At 47.1% G+C, this 22,399-nt stretch overlaps 1 protein-coding gene across 4 annotated transcripts in view; it reads left to right on the forward strand.

Annotated features, from left to right (window-relative positions):
- Nucleotides 1–22,399, forward strand: part of GDPD4 (glycerophosphodiester phosphodiesterase domain containing 4) — a 105,848-nt gene that overhangs the window by 70,289 nt on the left and 13,160 nt on the right. For 3 of the 4 annotated variants that reach the window (XM_063431549.1, XM_063431566.1, XM_063431557.1), the window contains exons 12-14: nt 198–355; nt 989–1,136; nt 2,816–2,898. In XM_063431549.1, coding sequence (XP_063287619.1) covers nt 198–355; nt 989–1,136; nt 2,816–2,898 — 389 coding nt within the window. Of the gene's footprint in view, nt 1–197; nt 356–988; nt 1,137–2,815; nt 2,903–22,399 lie in introns of those variants that run through there. The other variant, XM_063431574.1, reaches the window with a different exon arrangement.

The raw sequence follows: 22,399 nt of genomic DNA on the forward strand, positions 1-22,399 counted from the left end.
ATCATAACTAATGAATGTTCCCTTTTAAGCATTTTGTGAATGACACTGTTAAGACAGGAAAGCCTCAGACAATCAAACCATTGCATAGGAATGATTTTTCAATAGATTTTAATGTTCTATCACTTAACATCTACTTAGAGGGAGCAGTGTTGATGATACAACAAAAAGTTTTCAACAGATATTTTTTGTCTTTTTAGGTTCTCTGGCTGCCAAATGATATGAGATCATTTGTCCAGGTAGTGGCCCCAGGTTTTCAGCAGACGGTAGGAATTAAGGCACCTCTTGAAGAACTTCTGTCTAATCGTATTGTGAAACTGAACTTACCATACAGCAAAATGTCTTACTCAGACATCCGGTAAGTACCGATAGGTAGGGAACAGGGTTCTTTTTGTTATAAGGTTTTATAAGAGAATTGTATTATTTTCAATAGTATATTGTTATTCAGGTCACTATATAAAAAAATATTAAAAAAGTTTATCAGTTTTTTCTGTTAACACAAATATTGTACACATTACTGAAAATGTCCTTTTTTTATGAATGTGGAGCTACTGATTGGCTTAGAGCATCAGCTGACTGCTCTACCCAATCAACTGCACCATGCCTCCGCAGTTCCTGAAACTCAGTTACAAAATCTGGATGTCGTTGGAGGACATGGACATCTAGCGCTGAAGGCATAATTTAGGGTTAAACAGTTAGAGAATGGTTTAACCACTTAAGGCACGAAAACGTCCAGGGCATCTTCCTGGAATCATAACAACTTTATTTAGATGAAGTTGTTATGGTCACTGGAGTGTTCCATTAACCAGAATGTTGTGCATCTGTTTCAAATTTACTCTAACTCTTTGTATACATCTCTTATAACATATTTTGTAAGGACAATAACAAAGTATTGATAGGAAATGTTGTCAGTATGTTTGGATATGTCCCTTCTCAAGCTATTTTAGATAATAGGTGATTGATTATCATATATGTTTCGTGTCAATTTCAGAATGTATGCAGCTGCCAATATTACCACAAATCTGTACGTGGTCAGCGAGCCGTGGCTGTACTCTCTGGCGTGGTGCGCTGGCGCTCATTCTGTTACCACAAATACTGTACAAACCCTGAAATCGATGGATATGCCAATGTTTCTTATGGTGAGTTTTCATGGTAAACTGTGATAAAGAATTCAGACTAAGCACAGTAGTAGAATGAGAAGGAGTTTGGAGATTATCACATTCTATGATGCCTGTGGGGAGGGAACGGATACTGGTGGGAAAACATTGGGTGAGCCCAGTGATTACAAATTCCGCTAAATGAGGTGATGGATGAGTAGAAAATAGTTGAGCCAGAACACCTTTACTGAGGTTAGTCATTGTTATGGAAACATCTTATTTGGACACATTGTTTAAGCATGTGCCCTGAAGCATACTAAGCAAACATGCAACAGCCTAGACGCACTGAAACCACACGTGTTGGCATTAAAAACGTTACAGATTTGTGCCTTACCAAGGGCAACAATAGGACAGCCTAGTTTATCTTTTAATTACCTTTGTTCTGGACTTGCTGAAAGGTTAGTAGGCGGATGGCTAGTGGTAGGCAAGTTGATTTAAGACGGAAAGTATGTGAAGTTGAGGAGAAAAACGTACAAGCTGGGGTCCTAAGACCTGCAAAATGTCTGCAGAAAATCTCTGTATCCAACTGGCTCCAGTGAGCTGAAAAGGAGCAATGGTAGTCGTAGAATGCAGAGCCTCCATATTTGTGCACTATGTCCACCAACATTTAGAGATTGAACTCTTCCCTACAATGTGTGAAACTAGAACAAACAACATTCCTATAAATGCCAAAAGTCAAATCAAATTATGGTACATGTGTGTATATGTGTGTTTTATGAGTGTTTGTGTTTATATATATGAGGTCTGTCCGTAAAAGGTCCAGCCATTGTTAATGTAATGAGAGCGATTTGCGTTACATCGATGAAACCCGATAGCCAAGGAGAGTGGACTGGATTGCGCATGCGTAATCAATGATGACTTCACTGTACTTGTCAGTGAGGGCGCTAGATGCTGTTGAGTGAGCATGTGTACTGTGTGGCCATCGTATTAAAAATGACTGTGCGAGTAAAGCAATGAGTCAATGCTCTGGACACTACACTGACAGACACAGCAAACCTTCTTGCCACAGCTCGCATTGATGTGCCATCCTGGATGAGCTGCACTACCTGAGCCACTTGTGTGGGTTGTTGACTCCGTCTCATGCTACCACTAGAGTGAAAGCACCGCCAGCATTCAAAAGTGACCAAAACATCAGCCAGGAAGCATAGGAACTGAGAAGTGGTCTGTGGTCACCACCTGCAGAACCACTCCTTTATGGGGGGGTGTCTTGCTAATAGACTATAATTTCCACCTGTTTTCTATCCAATTTGCACAACAGCATGTGAAATTGATTGTCACTCAGTGTTGCTTCCTAAGTGGACAGTTTGATTTCACAGAAGTGTGATTGACTTGGAGTTACATTGTGTTGTTTAAGTGTTCCCTTTATTTTTTTGAGCAGTGTATATATATATATATATATATATATATATATAATTCCACATGATACATTAAAGAACACATAAAACATCTTAAATAATTACCTATTGTTCCCCAAATGTTCAGAGTGCCTTGTTACCGTGATAGATCTCCGTACACACATCCAGCTAATGTCAGAGCACTTCATTAACCCTTTAACCATCACAGTGTCCGATCAGGTTGTGTAACACTGTCTCTGTGCTGAGATAACAAGCAATCCTTCTCCCCTGTGGTCTCCTGCCTCTGATATTTGCCTTGTTTTACAGACTCCCACTGAGTACCAGCTAATGTGGATTCTCACAGATATCATTTCTGCTCTGCTGATTACACTCATCTTTGTTCTGCACTGGTGAGTCTGAGCTTCCATCCGACAGACGTTTGTGCTCCCCCTGGCCGGGTCCTTAATGTGTATTGTGGGATACTGGACGATTTATAAGAGTAGCATTTCTTCTAAAACAGGTTCCAATCAGATTAACGAAATACTTTTAAATAGCAACTATGTTAAATTAGATCTGCTCCTTTATTTTAGATTACGGGCCCCTCTTCCATATTAATCAAAATAATTCAAATTTGCATTAAAACTTGGTACAGCCTCTGTGCCTTCCATGGAGTTGTCAGTTACGCATTGGGGATGTAGGACATATATGTTTGGCAATCATCGCGTTCTGCCAGTCTGATACTTCTCATGGAGAAACAGTGAATCCAGTGCTTCTCTATGAGAAGGATTGGACACATTCAGTGCATGGGATAACACCAAAAGTAAAGAACTTCGATTTTCAAAAGTCTTAAATAGGAAGTGCCTCTGGCAAAATGTAAACAATGTAAGGACAGCAGTTATGTGCCAAAATCACTTTATTAAAAATATAGAGGTATTGTTAACATGTCATTTATATGATGTGGTATCCATGTTACATACATGATAAATGATACATATCAGCTCATTGCGGTATGCTGCAGGCACGGAGGTATAAATTGATATAAAAATAACAACAAATCAATAAAGAAGAACTCACCTTATATGTTCCAAACGCAATACAAATATAATAAGACAGTAATTATACTATTTTGAGTGTGTTGCTGAGTTCTGGTTCATTCAGTTTTGTTTTTCCAAACTGATAGATTCTAAAATGTTTGTTACATGTTATGCGATCACAATTCCAGCATTAATACACAGACGCAGCCAAAACCTAATACAATAATCAGATTAGCATTCCCCTTATTAACTCTTATCACCCAGACTATATTTCCCATAGCCAAATATAATTAAACATAAGACAAAATAGGACCAGCAACATCGATATTAGGCAAGCTAAGATTCTAAAAGGGACATGCTTGGCTGAATGTATAAAGAAAATAGCAAGTTTAAAAACAAAAAAAAGCCACCTTTTGAAGTATTTGCATTTGTTGCAAATTCTCAGGTTGTGCAGCGTCTGCAGTAAACTCTTCGCCCAAACCAGGAAATAGCTCAGTTAATCAGGATGCTTTCTTAATTGCAACGGGAGCTGAGCATAGCCCGTGAATACCTGCTCTGCAGACTTTATGGGATAAGTAGTTCAGAAAATGACAGCAACTTAATTCACCAATATCTCTATCTGCCATGGATATATTTCGCATTACGTACAGTTATTTAGGTCTATGTGTGCATTACATACATATTAATATTTTTTTTATCATTCAGCTTTTATATAATACCTGCGAGGTGTTACCAATAAAGCCAATGGAGGTACAAACAAAAACACAACAAGAAATATTAAAAACTCCAATTCCTGTTCAAATGACAAGGAATACTGCACACATGTTAATTATTCCTCAAGGAAGGAGTTATACAAACACACTAGTTAGGAATAACTTTAACGAATGATTGCTGGCTGCAGGTTTTAATCCTGTAACAGAGTGTTGAGTACCATTATACCTGTTTAGAGCTATTGGAATAGGGGTATTAAAATACATCTGTAGAGATAATAAGGAAGTGAAAAGCGAGAGAGAGAGAGAGAGAGAGAGAGAGAAAGAGAAAGAGAAGAGGAGACAGAAAATTGGGGTAATAATTGTAAATATAGATAGAGAAGGTGAAGTTGTGGAAAACCCACGGACTACAGCCCCCAGCCCCAAGGAAATATGGATGTACAGGCTAGCTAGTTTAGGCAAGTCCAAAAGGTTTGGGGTTTAAGTTTCTAGGCTGCCCCCCCGAGCCTGAGAGTCGCAGCGATAGCCACGAGGACCAATGAAAATATTAATATTTTTGGCCTGCATAATGATAACATTTTACCAAAGGGGTTAAACATTTCCATTAGACACTTCTGTATTTTATATGTAATTTAATGCCAGGACACGGATCCAAGGTCTTCTGTATCATGATCAGCCCTGCAATGACTTGCAAATAGTGTGATAAATTGATACGTCTTATACCTCTTATAGCGTTATTGTCTGTTTTGGAATTCAGAATATTGTTTTGTGTTAACTATAAATGAATCAGGAAGTAAAACAAATATTAAATAATTGTGCAAGGTTTCTAAATGATTTGCGCTGTGGTCCTGAACATGCAGTATACTAATTAAAATAAAGAAAGAGAACTTATTGCCAAATCGAGCTTTAATCACTGTTTAATATCTAATTAAAAGACACCTTCCCTAATTTAACATTTATGCTCTGTTATGTTTGGCTGTCTAATAGTGTCAGCCAATCAGCATTTAGCTATTATTAAAGTTGTGGTAAATGATTATAATAAGTAAGGAATGCCATTAGTTTATTCTCATTTTATTATAAAACGTGAACCTCCTGGAACAACAAAACCAACAATAACCATATCTCGTAGCTTTTAGAACTTCATTAGAACCTCTCTAAATGTGCTCTTTGATATAAGGTTAGCTTAATCGAATCAGTAACGTCATTTTAAGAATCTTACCAAACAGTGCGTGAATGGTTGATAATGTAGATATTAAGAGCCACATTGGAGTAGAGTTACTTTTTACGAGGCTATCTCCCCATCCCCCACCTCTTGGCAGTCAATCCATGTTAGAAGTAACTGGGTCATATTACATACACGTCGTAAAGGACACATTAAATCCTATTTTTACATAATAAAAATCCTGCTGTATCCTGTTCTACCCATCCGTTGCCTGGAAAAGCTACAGATCATCTCCAGAATTGTTTCTTTGTACAGCAGAATTATTTAAAAGGTTCTGGGACAGTATGGAGCGTGGCCAAGGCTAAAACTGAACCTGTGATGCTTTTCGGTATTTGGTACATATAGCCTCCCATTCCGACCCCCACATATCCAGTCACTATGAATGGTGCATGTGTTGGGGATTACAGGCCGGGTGAGAACTGCCAAACACATGGATTGATATTTGAACTTGCCAACAAGCCTGCAGTTAATCTGGAAGCTCTGTATATTGTTCTGCCAGTTCTTTGCATTGGAAAAATAAGGGTGTCCCTTGACGGCTAGTACAGAAAATAATTAGAGGGAGTGTGACCTTACCTTACCATGGCCTATTCCCATTTATGGTAGAGTTCATGCTGCTCAACGAAGAACTATTGTATGACAGCTCCCCTTGTGGACATGGTTTGTCACTGCATTTTGTATACTTGCTGAAAAGCTACTACAGAAATGTTGTATATTATTATTATTAATATTTGTAAATCACCAACAAATTGTACAATAGGAGGATTAACAGATAGGTTATTATAACCAGACGGGTTGGACGCACAGGAACAGAGGGATTGAGGGCCCTGCTCAATGAACTTACATGTTAGAGGGACTGGGGTATAGTGACACAGTAACAGAGGGACTGAGAGCCCTGCTCAATGAGCCTACATGCTAGAGGGAGTGGGGTATAGTGACACAGTAACAGGGGGATTGAGGGCCCTGCTCAGTGAGTTTACATGTTAGAGGGAGTGGGGTATAGTGACACAGTAACAGAGGGATTGAGGGCCCTGCTCAGTGAGTTTACATGTTAGAGGGAGTGGGGTATAGTGACACAGTAACAGAGGGATCGAGGTCCCTGCTCAGTGAGTTTACATGTTAGAGGGAGTGGGGTATATTGACACAGTAACAGAGGGATTGAGGGCCCTGCTCAATGAGTTTACATGTTAGAGGGAGTGGGGTATAGTGACACAGTAACAGAGGGGTTGAGGGCCCTGCTCAGTGAGTTTACATGTTAGAGGGAGTGGGGTATAGTGACACAGTAACAGAGGGATTGAGGGCCCTGCTCAGTGAGTTTACATGTTAGAGGGAGTGGGGTATAGTGACACAGTAACAGAGGGACTGAGAGCCCTGCTCAGTGAGTTTACATGTTAGAGGGAGTGGGGTATAGTGACACAGTAACAGAGGGATTGAGGGCCCTGCTCAATGAGCTTACATGTTAGAGAGAGTGGGGTATAGTGACACAGTAACAGAGGGATTGAGGGCCTTCTCAGTGAATTTACATGTTAGAGGGAGTGGGGAATAGTGACACAGTAACAGAGGGATTGAGGGCCCTGCTCAATGAGTTTACATGCTAGAGGGAGTGGGGTATAGTGACACAGTAACAGAGGGATTGAGGGCCCTGCTCAGTGAGTTTACATGTTAGAGAGAGTGGGGTATAGTGACACAGTAACAGAGGGATTGAGGGCCTTCTCAGTGAATTTACATGTTAGAGGGAGTGGGGAATAGTGACACAGTAACAGAGGGATTGAGGGCCCTGCTCAATGAGTTTACATGCTAGAGGGAGTGGGGTATAGTGACACAGTAACAGAGGCATTGAGGGCCCTGCTCAGTGAGTTTACATGTTAGAGGGAGTGGGGTATAGTGACAGTAACAGAGGGATTGAGGGCCCTGCTCAGTGAGTTTACATGTTAGAGGGAGTGGGGTATAGTGACAGTAACAGAGGGATTGAGGGCCTGCTCAATGAGTTTACATGCTAGAGGGAGTGGGGTATAGTGACACAGTAACAGAGGCATTGAGGGCCCTGCTCAGTGAGTTTACATGTTAGAGGGAGTGGGGTATAGTGACAGTAACAGAGGGATTGAGGGCCCTGCTCAGTGAGTTTACATGTTAGAGGGAGTGGGGTATAGTGACAGTAACAGAGGGATTGAGGCCCTGCTCAGTGAGTTTACATGTTAGAGGGAGTGGGGTATAGTGACACAGTAACAGAGGGATTGAGGGCCCTGCTCAGTGAGTTTACATGTTAGAGGGAGTGGGGTATAGTGACAGTAACAGAGGGATTGAGGGCCCTGCTCAGTGAGTTTACATGTTAGAGGGAGTGGGGTATAGTGACACTGTAACAGAGGGATTGAGGGCCCTGCTCAGTGAGTTTACATGTTAGAGGGAGTGGGATATAGTGACACAGTAACAGAGGGATTGAGGCCCTGCTCAGTGAGATTACATGTTAGAGGGAGTGGGGTATAGTGACACAGTAACAGAGGGATTGAGGCCCTGCTCAGTGAGTTTACATGTTAGAGGGAGTGGGGTATAGTGACAGTAACAGAGCGATTGAGGGCCCTGCTCAGTGAGTTTACATGTTAGAGGGAGTGGGGTATAGTGACAGTAACAGAGGGATTGAGGGCCCTGCTCAGTGAGTTTACATGTTAGAGGGAGTGGGGTATAGTGACACTGTAACAGAGGGATTGAGGCCCTGCTCAGTGAGTTTACATGTTAGAGGGAGTTCAGTATAGTGACACAGTAACAGAGGGATTGAGGGCCTGCTCAATGAGTTTACATGTTAGAGGGACTGGGGTATAGTGACACAGTAACAGAGGGACTGAGAGCCCTGCTCAATGAGCCTACATGCTAGAGGGACTGGGGTATAGTGACACAGTAACAGAGGGTCTGAGAGCCCTGCTCAATGAGCCTACATGCTAGAGGGAGTGGGGTATAGTGACACAGTAACAGAGGGATTGACAGCCCTGCTCAGTGAGTTTACATGTTAGATGGAGTGGGGTATAGTGACACAGTAACAGAGGGATTGAGGCCCTGCTCAGTGAGTTTACATGCTAGAGGGAGTGGGGTATAGTGACACAGTAACAGAGGGATTGACGGCCCTGCTCAGTGAGTTTACATGTTAGAGAGAGTGGGGTATAGTGACACAGTAACAGAGGGATTGAGGGCCTTCTCAGTGAATTTACATGTTAGAGGGAGTGGGGAATAGTGACACAGTAACAGAGGGATTGAGGGCCCTGCTCAATGAGTTTACATGCTAGAGGGAGTGGGGTATAGTGACACAGTAACAGAGGCATTGAGGGCCCTGCTCAGTGAGTTTACATGTTAGAGGGAGTGGGGTATAGTGACACAGTAACAGAGGGATTGAGGGCCCTGCTCAATGAGCTTACATGTTAGAGAGAGTGGGGTATAGTGACACAGTAACAGAGGGATTGAGGGCCTTCTCAGTGAATTTACATGTTAGAGGGAGTGGGGAATAGTGACACAGTAACAGAGGGATTGAGGGCCCTGCTCAATGAGTTTACATGCTAGAGGGAGTGGGGTATAGTGACACAGTAACAGAGGGATTGAGGGCCCTGCTCAGTGAGTTTACATGTTAGAGAGAGTGGGGTATAGTGACACAGTAACAGAGGGATTGAGGGCCTTCTCAGTGAATTTACATGTTAGAGGGAGTGGGGAATAGTGACACAGTAACAGAGGGATTGAGGGCCCTGCTCAATGAGTTTACATGCTAGAGGGAGTGGGGTATAGTGACACAGTAACAGAGGCATTGAGGGCCCTGCTCAGTGAGTTTACATGTTAGAGGGAGTGGGGTATAGTGACAGTAACAGAGGGATTGAGGGCCCTGCTCAGTGAGTTTACATGTTAGAGGGAGTGGGGTATAGTGACAGTAACAGAGGGATTGAGGGCCTGCTCAATGAGTTTACATGCTAGAGGGAGTGGGGTATAGTGACACAGTAACAGAGGCATTGAGGGCCCTGCTCAGTGAGTTTACATGTTAGAGGGAGTGGGGTATAGTGACAGTAACAGAGGGATTGAGGGCCCTGCTCAGTGAGTTTACATGTTAGAGGGAGTGGGGTATAGTGACAGTAACAGAGGGATTGAGGCCCTGCTCAGTGAGTTTACATGTTAGAGGGAGTGGGGTATAGTGACACAGTAACAGAGGGATTGAGGGCCCTGCTCAGTGAGTTTACATGTTAGAGGGAGTGGGGTATAGTGACAGTAACAGAGGGATTGAGGGCCCTGCTCAGTGAGTTTACATGTTAGAGGGAGTGGGGTATAGTGACACTGTAACAGAGGGATTGAGGGCCCTGCTCAGTGAGTTTACATGTTAGAGGGAGTGGGATATAGTGACACAGTAACAGAGGGATTGAGGCCCTGCTCAGTGAGATTACATGTTAGAGGGAGTGGGGTATAGTGACACAGTAACAGAGGGATTGAGGCCCTGCTCAGTGAGTTTACATGTTAGAGGGAGTGGGGTATAGTGACAGTAACAGAGCGATTGAGGGCCCTGCTCAGTGAGTTTACATGTTAGAGGGAGTGGGGTATAGTGACAGTAACAGAGGGATTGAGGGCCCTGCTCAGTGAGTTTACATGTTAGAGGGAGTGGGGTATAGTGACACTGTAACAGAGGTATTGAGGGCCCTGCTCAGTGAGTTTACATGTTAGAGGGAGTGGGGTATAGTGACACAGTAACAGAGGGATTGAGGCCCTGCTCAGTGAGTTTACATGTTAGAGGGAGTTCAGTATAGTGACACAGTAACAGAGGGATTGAGGGCCTGCTCAATGAGTTTACATGTTAGAGGGACTGGGGTATAGTGACACAGTAACAGAGGGACTGAGAGCCCTGCTCAATGAGCCTACATGCTAGAGGGACTGGGGTATAGTGACACAGTAACAGAGGGTCTGAGAGCCCTGCTCAATGAGCCTACATGCTAGAGGGAGTGGGGTATAGTGACACAGTAACAGAGGGATTGACAGCCCTGCTCAGTGAGTTTACATGTTAGATGGAGTGGGGTATAGTGACACAGTAACAGAGGGATTGAGGCCCTGCTCAGTGAGTTTACATGCTAGAGGGAGTGGGGTATAGTGACACAGTAACAGAGGGATTGACGGCCCTGCTCAGTGAGTTTACATGTTAGAGGGAGTGGGGTATAGTGACACAGTAACAGAGGGATTGAGGCCCGGCTCGGGGAGTTTACATGTTAGAGGGAGTGGGGTATAGTGACAGTAACAGAGGGATTGAGGGCCTGCTCAGTGAGTTTACATGCTAGAGGGAGTGGGGTATAGTGACAGTAACAGAGGGATTGAGGCCCTGCTCAGTGAGCTTACATGCTAGAGGGAGTGGGGTATAGTGACACAGTAACAGAGGGATTGAGGGCCCTGCTCAGTGAGTTTACATGTTAGAGGGAGTGGGGTATAGTGACACTGTAACAGAGGGATTGAGGGCCCTGCTCAGTGAGTTTACATGTTAGAGGGAGTGGGGTATAGTGACACAGTAACAGAGGGATTGAAGGCCCTGCTCAGTGAGTTTACATGTTAGAGGGAGTGGGGTATAGTGACAGTAACAGAGGGATTGAGGGCCTGCTCAGTGAGTTTACATGTTAGAGGGAGTGGGGTATAGTGACAGTAACAGAGGGATTGAGGGCCCTGCTCAGTGAGTTTACATGTTAGAGGGAGTGGGGTATAGTGACACAGTAACAGAGGGATTGAGGGCCCTGCTCAGTGAGTTTACATGTTAGAGGGAGTGGGGTATAGTGGCACAGTAACAGAGGGATTGAGGCCCTGCTCAGTGAGTTTACATGTTAGAGGGAGTGGGGTATAGTGACACAGTAACAGAGGGATTGAGGGCCTGCTCAATGAGTTTACATGTTAGAGGGACTGGGGTATAGTGACACAGTAACAGAGGGACTGAGAGCCCTGCTCAATGAGCCTACATGCTAGAGGGACTGGGGTATAGTGACACAGTAACAGAGGGACTGAGAGCCCTGCTCAATGAGCCTACATGCTAGAGGGAGTGGGGTATAGTGACACAGTAACAGAGGGATTGACAGCCCTGCTCAGTGAGTTTACATGTTAGATGGAGTGGGGTATAGTGACACAGTAACAGAGGGATTGAGGCCCTGCTCAGTGAGTTTACATGCTAGAGGGAGTGGGGTATAGTGACACAGTAACAGAGGGATTGACGGCCCTGCTCAGTGAGTTTACATGTTAGAGGGAGTGGGGTATAGTGACACAGTAACAGAGGGATTGAGGCCCTGCTCGGGGAGTTTACATGTTAGAGGGAGTGGGGTATAGTGACAGTAACAGAGGGATTGAGGGCCTGCTCAATGAGTTCACATGCTAGAGGGAGTGGGGTATAGTGACACAGTAACAGAGGGATTGAGGGCCTGCTCAGTGAGTTTACACGCTAGAGGGAGTGGGGTATAGTGACAGTCACAGAGGGATTGAGGCCCTGCTCAGTGAGCTTACATGCTAGAGGGAGTGGGGTATAGTGACACAGTAACAGAGGGATTGAGGGCCTGCTCAGTGAGTTTACATGCTAGAGGGAGTGGGGTATAGTGACACAGCAACAGAGGGATTGAGGGCCTGCTCAGTGAGTTTACACGCTAGAGGGAGTGGGGTATAGTGACAGTAACAGAGTGATTGAAGCCCTGCTCAGTGAGCTTACATGCTAGAGAGAGTGGGGTATAGTGACACAGTAACAGAGGTATTGAGGGCCCTGCTCAGTGAGTTTACATGTTAGAGGGAGTGGGGTATAATGACACAGTAACAGTGGGATTGAGGGCCTGCTCAGTGAGTTTACATGTTAGAGGGAGTTGGGTAAGCTCATTGAGCAGGGCCCTCAACCCCTCTGTTCCTGTGTCACTATACCCCACTCCCTCTAGCATGTAAGCTCACTGAGCAGTGCCCTCAATCCCTCTGTTACTGTGTCACTATACCCCACTCCCTGTAGCATGTAAGCTCACTGAGCAGGCCCTCAATCCCTCTGTTACTGTGTGTCCAACTAGTCTGGTTACAACTACATGTCTGTTCGTCCACCCACTGTAAAGCGCTGTGGAATTTGATGGCGCTAAATAAATAACATAATAATAATAATTGTCCGCTAGTCAGACACTGCCTGTTGAAGTTCAATGGAAAACCTGAAAATCCTTACACATGATCACCTAATGTTAATACACAGAAACCCATTAACAAATAGATTCTGCTAACTTAGGCTATCAACTAGTCCACCTAATAGCTAAGAGACAAGGGACAATTTAATATCACTGAATATTACTGGCTATTCAATATGGGCGTAGAAAAAGAGATTCAAACTCTAATGATTTGTAGTGTCTGTCCCATTTAACCTAAAATAAATAAAAAGTGTGGGAAGGAGCCTTGAATCTTTTTTTTCTACACAATTATTGAATAAGCAGTAATTGTAGTGATGAGAAATTGTCCCTTGTGTATATATCTGGTCTCTTAGCTATTTGGTGCACTAATTCGTCAGGATCTATGTGTTAATGAATTTCTGTTTCCCAACATTTAAGTGATCAACGCCATCATTTAGAAAGTGTTTTTTTAGGTTATCCATTGAACTTAAGCAAGTAAAGTGTGACTAGTAGTGATGTCCCGAACGGTTCGCAGACGAATAGTTCCTGGCGAATATAGCGTGTTCGCGTTCGCCACGGATGGCGAACATATGCGATGTTCGGTCCGCCCCCTATTCATCATCATTGAGTAAACTTTGACCCTGTACCTCACAGTCAGCAGACACATTCCAGCCAATCAGCAGCAGACCCTCCCTCCCAGACCCTCCCACCTCCTAGACAGCATACAATTTAGATTAATTCTGAAGCTGCATTCATTTTCTTTTTTTTTGTATTATTTTTTTTTGTGTGTGTTTATTATACATTATCCACCATAGCCAGAAACCTGTGTTTATTATACATTATCCCCAATAGCCAGTAACCTGTGTTTATTATACATTATCACCCCATAGACAGTAACCTGTGTTTATTATACATGATCCCCCATAGCCAGTAACCTGTGTTTATTATAGATTATCCTCCCATAGCCAGTAACCTGTGTTTATTATACATTATCCTCCCATAGCCAGTAACCTGTGTTTATTATACATTATCCAACATAGCCAATAACCTGTGTTTATTATACATTATCCCCAAATAGCCAGTAACCTGTGTTTATTATACATTATCACCCCATAGCCAGTAACCTGTGTTTATTATACATGATCCCCCATAGCCAGTAACCTGTGTTTATTATACATTATCCCCCCCATAGCCAGTAACCTGTGCTTATTATACATTATCCTCCCATAGCCAGTAACCTGTGTTTATTATACACTATCCCTCCCATAGCCAGTAACCTGTGTTTATTATACATTATCCTCCCATAGCCAGTAACCTGTGTTTATTATACATTATCCTCCCATAGCCAGTAACCTGTGTTTATTATACATTATCCCCCTACAACCAGTAACCCTGAGCGGCGGTGGTGGCCCTAAATAAAAATTGTGGGGGGGGGGGACCTAATGTCCTCCCCCCTGGCCCCCATCCCTGAGCGGTGGGTGGGGGCTCTTAACAAGAATAAGGGGGGGACCTAATGTCCTCCCCCCTGGCCCCCAACCCTGAGCGGTGGGTGGGGGCCTTAACAAGAATAAAGGGGGGACCTATTGTCCTCCCTCCTGGCCCCCACCCCTGAGAGGTGGGTGGGGGCCCTAAATACAAATGGGGGGGACCTAATGTCCTTCCCCTTGGCCCCCACCCCTGAGCGGTGGTTGGGGGCCTAAACAAGAATAAGGGGGGGGGGACCTATTGTCCTCCCCCCTGGCCCCCACTCCTGAGTGTAGGGTCGGGGCCCTAAATACAAATGGGGGGGAACCTAATGTCCTCCCCCCTGGCCCCCACCCCTGAGCGGCGGGTCGGGGCCCTAAATACAAATGGGGGGGACCTATTGTGCTCCCCCCTGGCCCCCACCCCTGAGCGGTGGGTGGGGGCCCTAAACAAGAATAAGGGGGGGACCTAATGTCCTCCCCCCTGGCCCCCACCCCTGAGCGGTGGGTGGAGGCCCAAAATAAAAATTTAACCCCCCTCCCCAGGTGACTAGGGGTCCCCAAACCCCTAGTCACCCCTCCCCCCAAAAAATAAACTCCTACCTACCCCCCTCACCCTAAAAATAATGAGGGGGGACCATTTAACTAAGTACCTTTAAAAATAAAAATACACTTACCATTTGATGTTTTCTTTCTTCTAAAATCTTCCTTTTTCAGCCCCAAAAAAGGGCAAATAAAAATCCATAATAACCGACGCAATACAAAAAAAAAAACGAGCGCAAAAAAAAATAATCCATCTTCACCTGGCAAGGGCTCTCCGCAGACTGAGCTCGTCAGGGTGGGGGAAGGCTTATAAAGCCTTGTCCCGCCCTGCAATTAGGCTCAGAGCACTCTGATTGGTGGGTTTAAGCCATCCAATCAGAATGCTATGACAGGTAAATGAAGAGACTGACAGGTAAGTCTCTACATTTACCTGTCACAGCACTCTGATTGGTTGGTTTGAAATCCACCAATCAGAGTGCTCTGTGTCATTTTACACAGCGTGGGAAAGTTCTTTGGAATTTCCCCACGCTGTGTAATTTGACTCATAACTCTCTGATTGGTTACTTAATCCACCAATCAGAGTGTTATGAGTCAAATTACACAGCGTGGGAAAATTCCACAGAACTTTCAAACGCTGTGTAAAATGACACAGAGCACTCTGATTGGTGGATTTCAAACCAACCAATCAGAGTGCTGTGACAGGTAAATGTAGAGACTTACCTGTCAGTCTCTTCATTTACCTGTCAGAGCATTCTGATTGGATTACTTAAACCCACCAATCAGAGTGCTCTGAGCCTAATTGCAGGGCGGGGCAAGGCTTTATAAGCCTTCCCCAGCCCTGCAGAGCTCAGTCTGCGGAGCCCTCGCCGGGTGAAGATGGATTATTTTTTTTTGGCGCTCTTTTTTTTTTTTTTTTTATTGCGTCGTTTATTATGGATTTTTATTTGGCCTTTTTTGGGGCTGAAAAAAGAAGATTTTAGAAGAAAGAAAAAATCGAATGGTAAGTGTATTTTTAAAGGTACTTAGTTAAATGGCCCCCCCTCATTATTTTTAGGGTGAGGGGGGGGGGGTTTGGGGACCACTAGCCACCGGGGGGGAGGGGGGTTAAATATGTATTTAGGGCTTGCCGTGCATGGAGTGAGTCGCACACCACAGGAGCTCCGCCGCCTCGGACCACAAAGCCCCATATCAATGCCACACTACACCACAGCGATGGGCAGAACGAAGCGCCAGGGCACCCCGGGACCATCTGGGTCCAGCCCGCAAAGAAAAACCGCAGGTCCGCTCGATGAATTCCTCTCCTTTTCTGATAGCACGAGACCCGCGAGACACGCGGACAAGATGGCGGCCGCTTCCCCAGGGGCGGAGAGTAATGCAAGCTCGGAGCCAGGGGCGGCCGGCGGAGACCCTCTTGCGAGGATCACTGCCGAACTGGCAACCATCTCAGCCAACATGCTCTCAAAGTCTGACAAGACTGCCCTAGTAGCGGAGCTGCGGTCGGCGATACGAGAGGAGATACAGGAGGTACGGAGAGACCTTTCAGCGCTAGAAGAGAGAGTCTCGGAACTAGAAGGGGAGAACCTCAGGGCCATACAACACTCCCAATCGGCAGACCATGCCACAGCTAGGCAAGGCTCTGTGCTGCTTGACCTCCGAAGACAGGTGGAAGACCTGGACAACAGGGGTAGGCGCAATAATATTAGAATTCGGGGCCTACCTGAAACTGACCAAGAAAACCTGACCTCAACCCTCACACAGTTATTTACCCACATCCTGGGCGACATCGCCCCAGAGGACTTTCAAATAGAACGTGCTCACAGGGCCCTGCGCCCCCCCAGGAGAGACGGCCTGCCACGTGACGTGATCTGCTGCCTCCTGTCCTTTCAACTTAAGGACGCCATCATGAGAGCAGCACGCCCTCAGACCATCACCTTCCAAGAGGCCACTATCTCGCTATACCAGGACTTATCCACCCTCACTCTGGATGCACGAAGGGCTCTGAGGCCTCTCACGCATGCACTCCAAGAGAAACGTATTCCCTATAAGTGGGGCTTCCCCTTCAGCCTCCAGGCCAAGCGAGGGAACACGTGGTGCACACTGAGGTGGCCCAACGACGTACCCAGTTTCCTGAGGACGATGGACTTGCCACCGGTTTCCATCCGCAACTGGATTTTGGACCAACCCCCGGCCCGCCCGGACCATCCTGAAGTACCGGCTCCGCTACGCAACCAGGCACGGAGCGACACACAGCCCACACGATGGGGAGGCCCTGATGAGCCCGAAGAATAATCTGATCCATACAGGCCCCGGAGCTTCCCTGCCCTCCTGCACTGACTTAACCTGCTGAGATTACCCCATGGCTCCGCGATATCAGATAAGTACTCACACTTTCATCCACTGGGGTACTGCCATGTTCCCCATCCTGCCAAGTGTAGGGGGACCTAGGGCCTATAGTTCTGACCATCACGGGTTATTGGGGTGGGCCTGCACCTCTCACGATCTGACTGTCTCTTGGGTGGGGTACGGGCGTGGGATTCACCGATGCCTTCCGGGTCAACCATGCAATGGAACTCACCTTACCGGGGTTCCTGAGATGAGGCATACTGGTTTTGTTTTCCCCTCATGACATGCCATTGCCCCGGTTCCTTCTCGTAGACCGACTTACTGGAGGTCTACCTCCCCCCTGCCCCGCAGACCACCTCGCCAGTAACTGTTGACCCGCATGACAACCCATAAACTGGGGCCGAGTGGACACACACTGAACCAGGGTTGGGTGGCGGGGTTTGGGTATATCGGGGGTTCTTTGCCTAGGCTGGAATGTCACATGTTTTGTGAAATGTAACCTGCCCTGTTTCTTACACACCCGCATGCTATCGTTTGATCTTTCTGTTTGGGGCTCCTAGCACTTTGAGCAGATTGGATGACCACACCGCAGCGACTCCCTAACCCACGGGCACCAATTGCCCCCCACCCACACGATGTGCCGCTCAAATGATTCCCTTAGCTGGGAGGGGGGAGGAGGGCCCCTTGGGGTGATCTGACCTAACCCCGGCACTGTGTTGGGCTTGCCTGTCCCCCAGTTCTGTTATATGTCAGTCCACATGCCTCCACGCACCCATAAAGTTTGTTTTCTGTTAATTGCTTTTATGTTATGCTTGCCATGCTGCTGTCGTGTTTTCGCTCCCGGGGCTGAGCGGACCGCCCGTGCTGTCCATGGGACGGCCCGCGCTGCCACGGGACGAGAGGCTCTGGGGGCGGGAGGGCCTGGGTATGGTTTCACTCAATGGGGATATTGAGAGCAATGTATGACTTTGCATGATATGTACTGTTTGTGAACACCCGACTAACCCTGCCTATGTGTGCGACGATCCCTGGACTGGCTCGACTGACGTACCCTCATATACTGCCACCCCGATTGGTCCGGGGTCGGCCCGTGAACCAGGACACGGATTCATTCACTACACCCGACCCACCATGGCATGACTGGAAGGCCCCTATCGTTGCTACCCCCCTAGAGACATAGCATAAGACATAGTGCCCCCTTCCCGGTGCCCGTCCTCCGGATGCTCTGACGAACCTGACGGTTTACGGTAGGACGCCTCTGGGGACACGCGTTAATCCTGCCCGGACTTAATTCCCTGCCCGCCCACTCCAGCTACCTAACGAGACCCCCAGTAGACTTGCCGAGCGACAACGTGGTCCGAGGGGCCGCGGTCCCTGGTATATCCTGACAGACCACACCCGCAAGACTTCCGTGACCCCCTGCGACCGGCCCTCTTGTAAATTAGGTCACCCTAGCTAGACCTAGGGCTACGGTTGCCTATACCACAGAGCCCCTTCACGGGCTAGCACCCTAACCTCTCCCATCCACCCCTCTCCCTACTGTCCCTCTCTGCCCTTTACATCCCTTTTCCCCCTCCTTCTTTCCCCCGGCGCCCCGCTCCCTCCAGGAGTACGGTGCCGCTGCTCGGACATGGCGTCGGGCTTCAGACCCTCGCCTTTGCTCCTGAGGACACATAATGTCCGAGGTCTCAACTCCCCAAATAAAAGGCGCCACCTGCTGCACACTCTATGGTCACAAAAGGTTTCAGTAGCTTTTCTACAAGAAACACATCTGAAAGGAGTTGATGCCCCGCGGATTAAAGACAGGAGATTTCCATTGGGATTTTACGCTAACCACCCCGATGCTAAACGTGCGGGAGTTGCCATCCTCTTCTCCCACAACACCCCGTTTCTCAGCTCAGCGACACAGGCTGATCCCATGGGCAGATTTTTATTTGTTAAGGGCACGATAGCTGACCACACATACACGTTCGCTACAATTTACTGCCCCAATAAAGGGCAACACCGATTCTTGGCTAAATCCCTCGTGCAATTGGAGAGGTTCCGGGAGGGAACTCTGATCCTCACTGGTGACCTCAACATCCCCCTGGACCCCCGGATGGACTCTTCCGTGGGCTCTAGCGCCATTCCCCCGCACTGTATCCGGCAAGCTAAGCAAGCCCTGTCCAGATCGGGCCTGGTGGACTGCTGGAGGGTGGCGCATCCTGATGACAAAGATTACACATGCTACTCAGCAGCACATAATAGGTATAGCAGAATTGATTATATCTTCCTAGCACAGGAATACCTCCCCTTCCTCATGTCCTCCTCGATAGGGCTACAACACGACTCTGATCACGCTCCGGTCCAAGCCACCATAAAGTCACCACTCTTCAAACCCAGTGACCGCCACTGGAGGCTAAACGAAACTATCCTGACGGACAACACTATCGCCACACAAATAACCCAGACCCTGACCCAATACTTCCATGACAATGTCAGGCCCGACACTGCACCCCTCACGGTCTGGGAGGCACATAAATGCGTGATCCGGGGACACATGATTAAATTGTGCTCCCGGCGGAAAAAAGAGCGCTCGGCCAGAACGCAGGAGCTGCTACGCGAAATAGCCGCCTTGGAGACAACCCATAAAAGTGACCAGACGGACGAAACATACCGACGCCTCACAGACACACGAAGGCAGCTTAGAGACCTGTTATCACAGAACTTACTTCAGACCTTACGCAAATCCCACAGACACTTTTATGAGTTTTCTGACAAATGCGGTAGGACACTAGCCCGCTCACTGCAGCAGACACGGAGACAACACCATATCCACCAGATTAAAGGAAAGGACGGGACACTGAGAAGGACTCCGTCAGATATCTTGCACACGTTTAGGCTTTTCTATGAGGAGCTATATAATCTAGATACCACGACACGACGATCAGATAGACCCCAACACCTGCACAAAATAAACGCCTTCCTCACAGAACACGTAGGCCGAACGCTCCCGGAGGAACTAGCCGAGGAGCTAGAACAGCCTCTGACGGGGGAGGAACTCGCAGCCGCACTCAAAAGCTCTAAGTCGAGGGGCGTGGCTTGACCGCCGAAAGTGATGGCCGCTTAGGCAGAGAGCTCTGCACCCCGACCGGTCCAAAAACCACGCCAGACGCGAATTACCCGCTCACCAACACCTGAAACTGAAAGCAGAGCAACGAAGAAGGTTTAGGAGATGGCCCAACACAAAAAATCGGGAAACAAACGGAGAGACGGTACTCCATCCGTAGCCGACCTCCTCACAACGCCTAGGCCGCAAGCGCATAAAGATGGCGGCGGCCACGCGAGCGCGGACTCCCCAAGCTCACCGGGCACCAGGGACCTGAATGCCCCGACACAGCAGGCCACAATGTCAGACATAATGCGGTCACTGGCAGAAGTGAAAAACTTTTTAGCCGGGGAGATTGAAAGATCGGCAAGAGAAGTAAAGGCCGAAATACAAACTGTGGGGCAACGTACTGAAGCCCTGGAATGGCGGATGGACCAGGTAATAACGGCCCATAACGAGACTGCCACTACCACCAACACCCTACTGTCCAGGGTAGCTGAATTGGAGGCAGAAGTTGAAGATGCTTCCAACAGATCGAGAAGGAACAACCTGAGGATAAAGGGCCTGTCTGAAAGTATTAAAGACACAGACATCCAGAAGGTACTCATAGACATGTTCAAAACACAGCTGCCAGCTATCCCTGACCACATGTGGGTGATAGACAGGGCGCACCGGGCACTTAGGGCCAGAGGACCCCCCAATGGCCCACCCAGGGACGTGATTATGAGGTGGCACTTCTTTTCCACCAAAGAGGCCATCATCAAAAGCACCAGACGTCACACGTATACCCTAGACGGCACCACACTCCACTTATACCAAGATATAGCACCAGCAACGCTCGCCAGGCGCAGAGAGTGGAAACCTATAGCTGACCTAGTCAGAGCCAAGGGGCTGAATTTCGCCTGGGGACACCCCTTCAAAATGCTTGTGTTCAACGGGCCTCGCCCAACCGTGCTCCTGCCCTCGGCGGACCCCAGAGCCTTCCTGAGGGACCTAGGAATTGAAATCCCGGCAGACTTTCACCTCCCCCAGAGGGGTATCCAGGCGCTGGGGCTGTTACCCAGGGAAGGCGAAGCACTAGACGGCATTGCACCTTAACGCATACTAACAGATACTAACAGACCCCCTCCCACCACATCGCCTCCATTGTATAATAAAACGACCGATACCCCCCTTATGTGGCTCCCCAACTCAGCATCACAAGCAAAGTTGCTTCATACAATGTAAATAACCAGAGACTTCCTGAAGACCAAATACTACCCAAGCAACCCCACCACGACCTGCAAAGCAAATTTATCACACAGGCCGGAACCGGATTTTAACATGCTCCACCATTGATGGTATATATTGACTTTATATAAACAAGAAGGGACGTAAGAGCAGCAACAGAGATGCCCCCCACCGGTTTTTTCTCCCTTCTTCTTATTTTTGTGCTGTAAATATGTGTTTGGAAACATGAAGAAACGACAACTCGGAAGAAGAAAGTAGTGAAGGAACGAGGACAGAAAAGGAAAGAGACAATTTCTTAAAAGCGCCTTTCATCGGCACTCTCCGACTACCGCCCAAGAAAGAACCATCTAAGGAAGAAGCTGACCGCCATAGGTCGATGACACAGGGCGAAAAGACTTTGCATATGCCTACCACGAACTGAGGCACTCAAGGGCGGTGTAGTGATCGTAAAGAATCACGAGCCTATACCGGCAGTATCGACAGATGGACTGAGAGCACCACCTGACCACACACTCCCTGATGAATATGGCCCCTGCCGGAGTGCAATGCGGACTATTATACCCACCTCACATCCAACTAGACACGCAAGTTTCACCCTGTGTTGTGTATTTATGTATATTTATGTTTACTTCCATGCTAACGGGGAGGGAGGGAGCAGTTCAGGCGAGCAGTAGGGTCAGTGGGCCCAGGGAAAGGATCACCATCCACACACCCCCTCACCCCCACCCCACCCACATCGGAAACAGTATACCATCAAGACTAGGTAGATAGGGCCACCCACCTTAAGGGGACATGGGAACCGGCAGGGCCGGAGAGTAGTCGACATTACACTGTGCGGAAAAATCATCCCCTCATTATTTCAGGTTAAACCAGTACGCTTGGGTTAGAGGGTAGCTTGGGTAGCCACAAGCGGGAATCCCACATATATTATACCTCTATGTAAAACACTCAGCGGGGGCGAATAGGGACAGGAAGATTAGGCAGCCCCACAGGATGGATAAGGGGTGAATGCCCTAAATTTTGAATTTTGTATTTTTCTTATTTTTCTTACTATCGCTCTAAACCTGATTACGTTAAAACTTCTTGAGTTAATATTTGTTGCATATATTGTTGTTTATACATGTCACGTGTGACGGGACACATAGACGACCTGACTTACGTACACAGGTATG

Source organism: Pelobates fuscus, chromosome 1 (assembly GCF_036172605.1).
Source record: "Pelobates fuscus isolate aPelFus1 chromosome 1, aPelFus1.pri, whole genome shotgun sequence".
Classification (NCBI taxonomy): domain Eukaryota; kingdom Metazoa; phylum Chordata; class Amphibia; order Anura; family Pelobatidae; genus Pelobates; species Pelobates fuscus.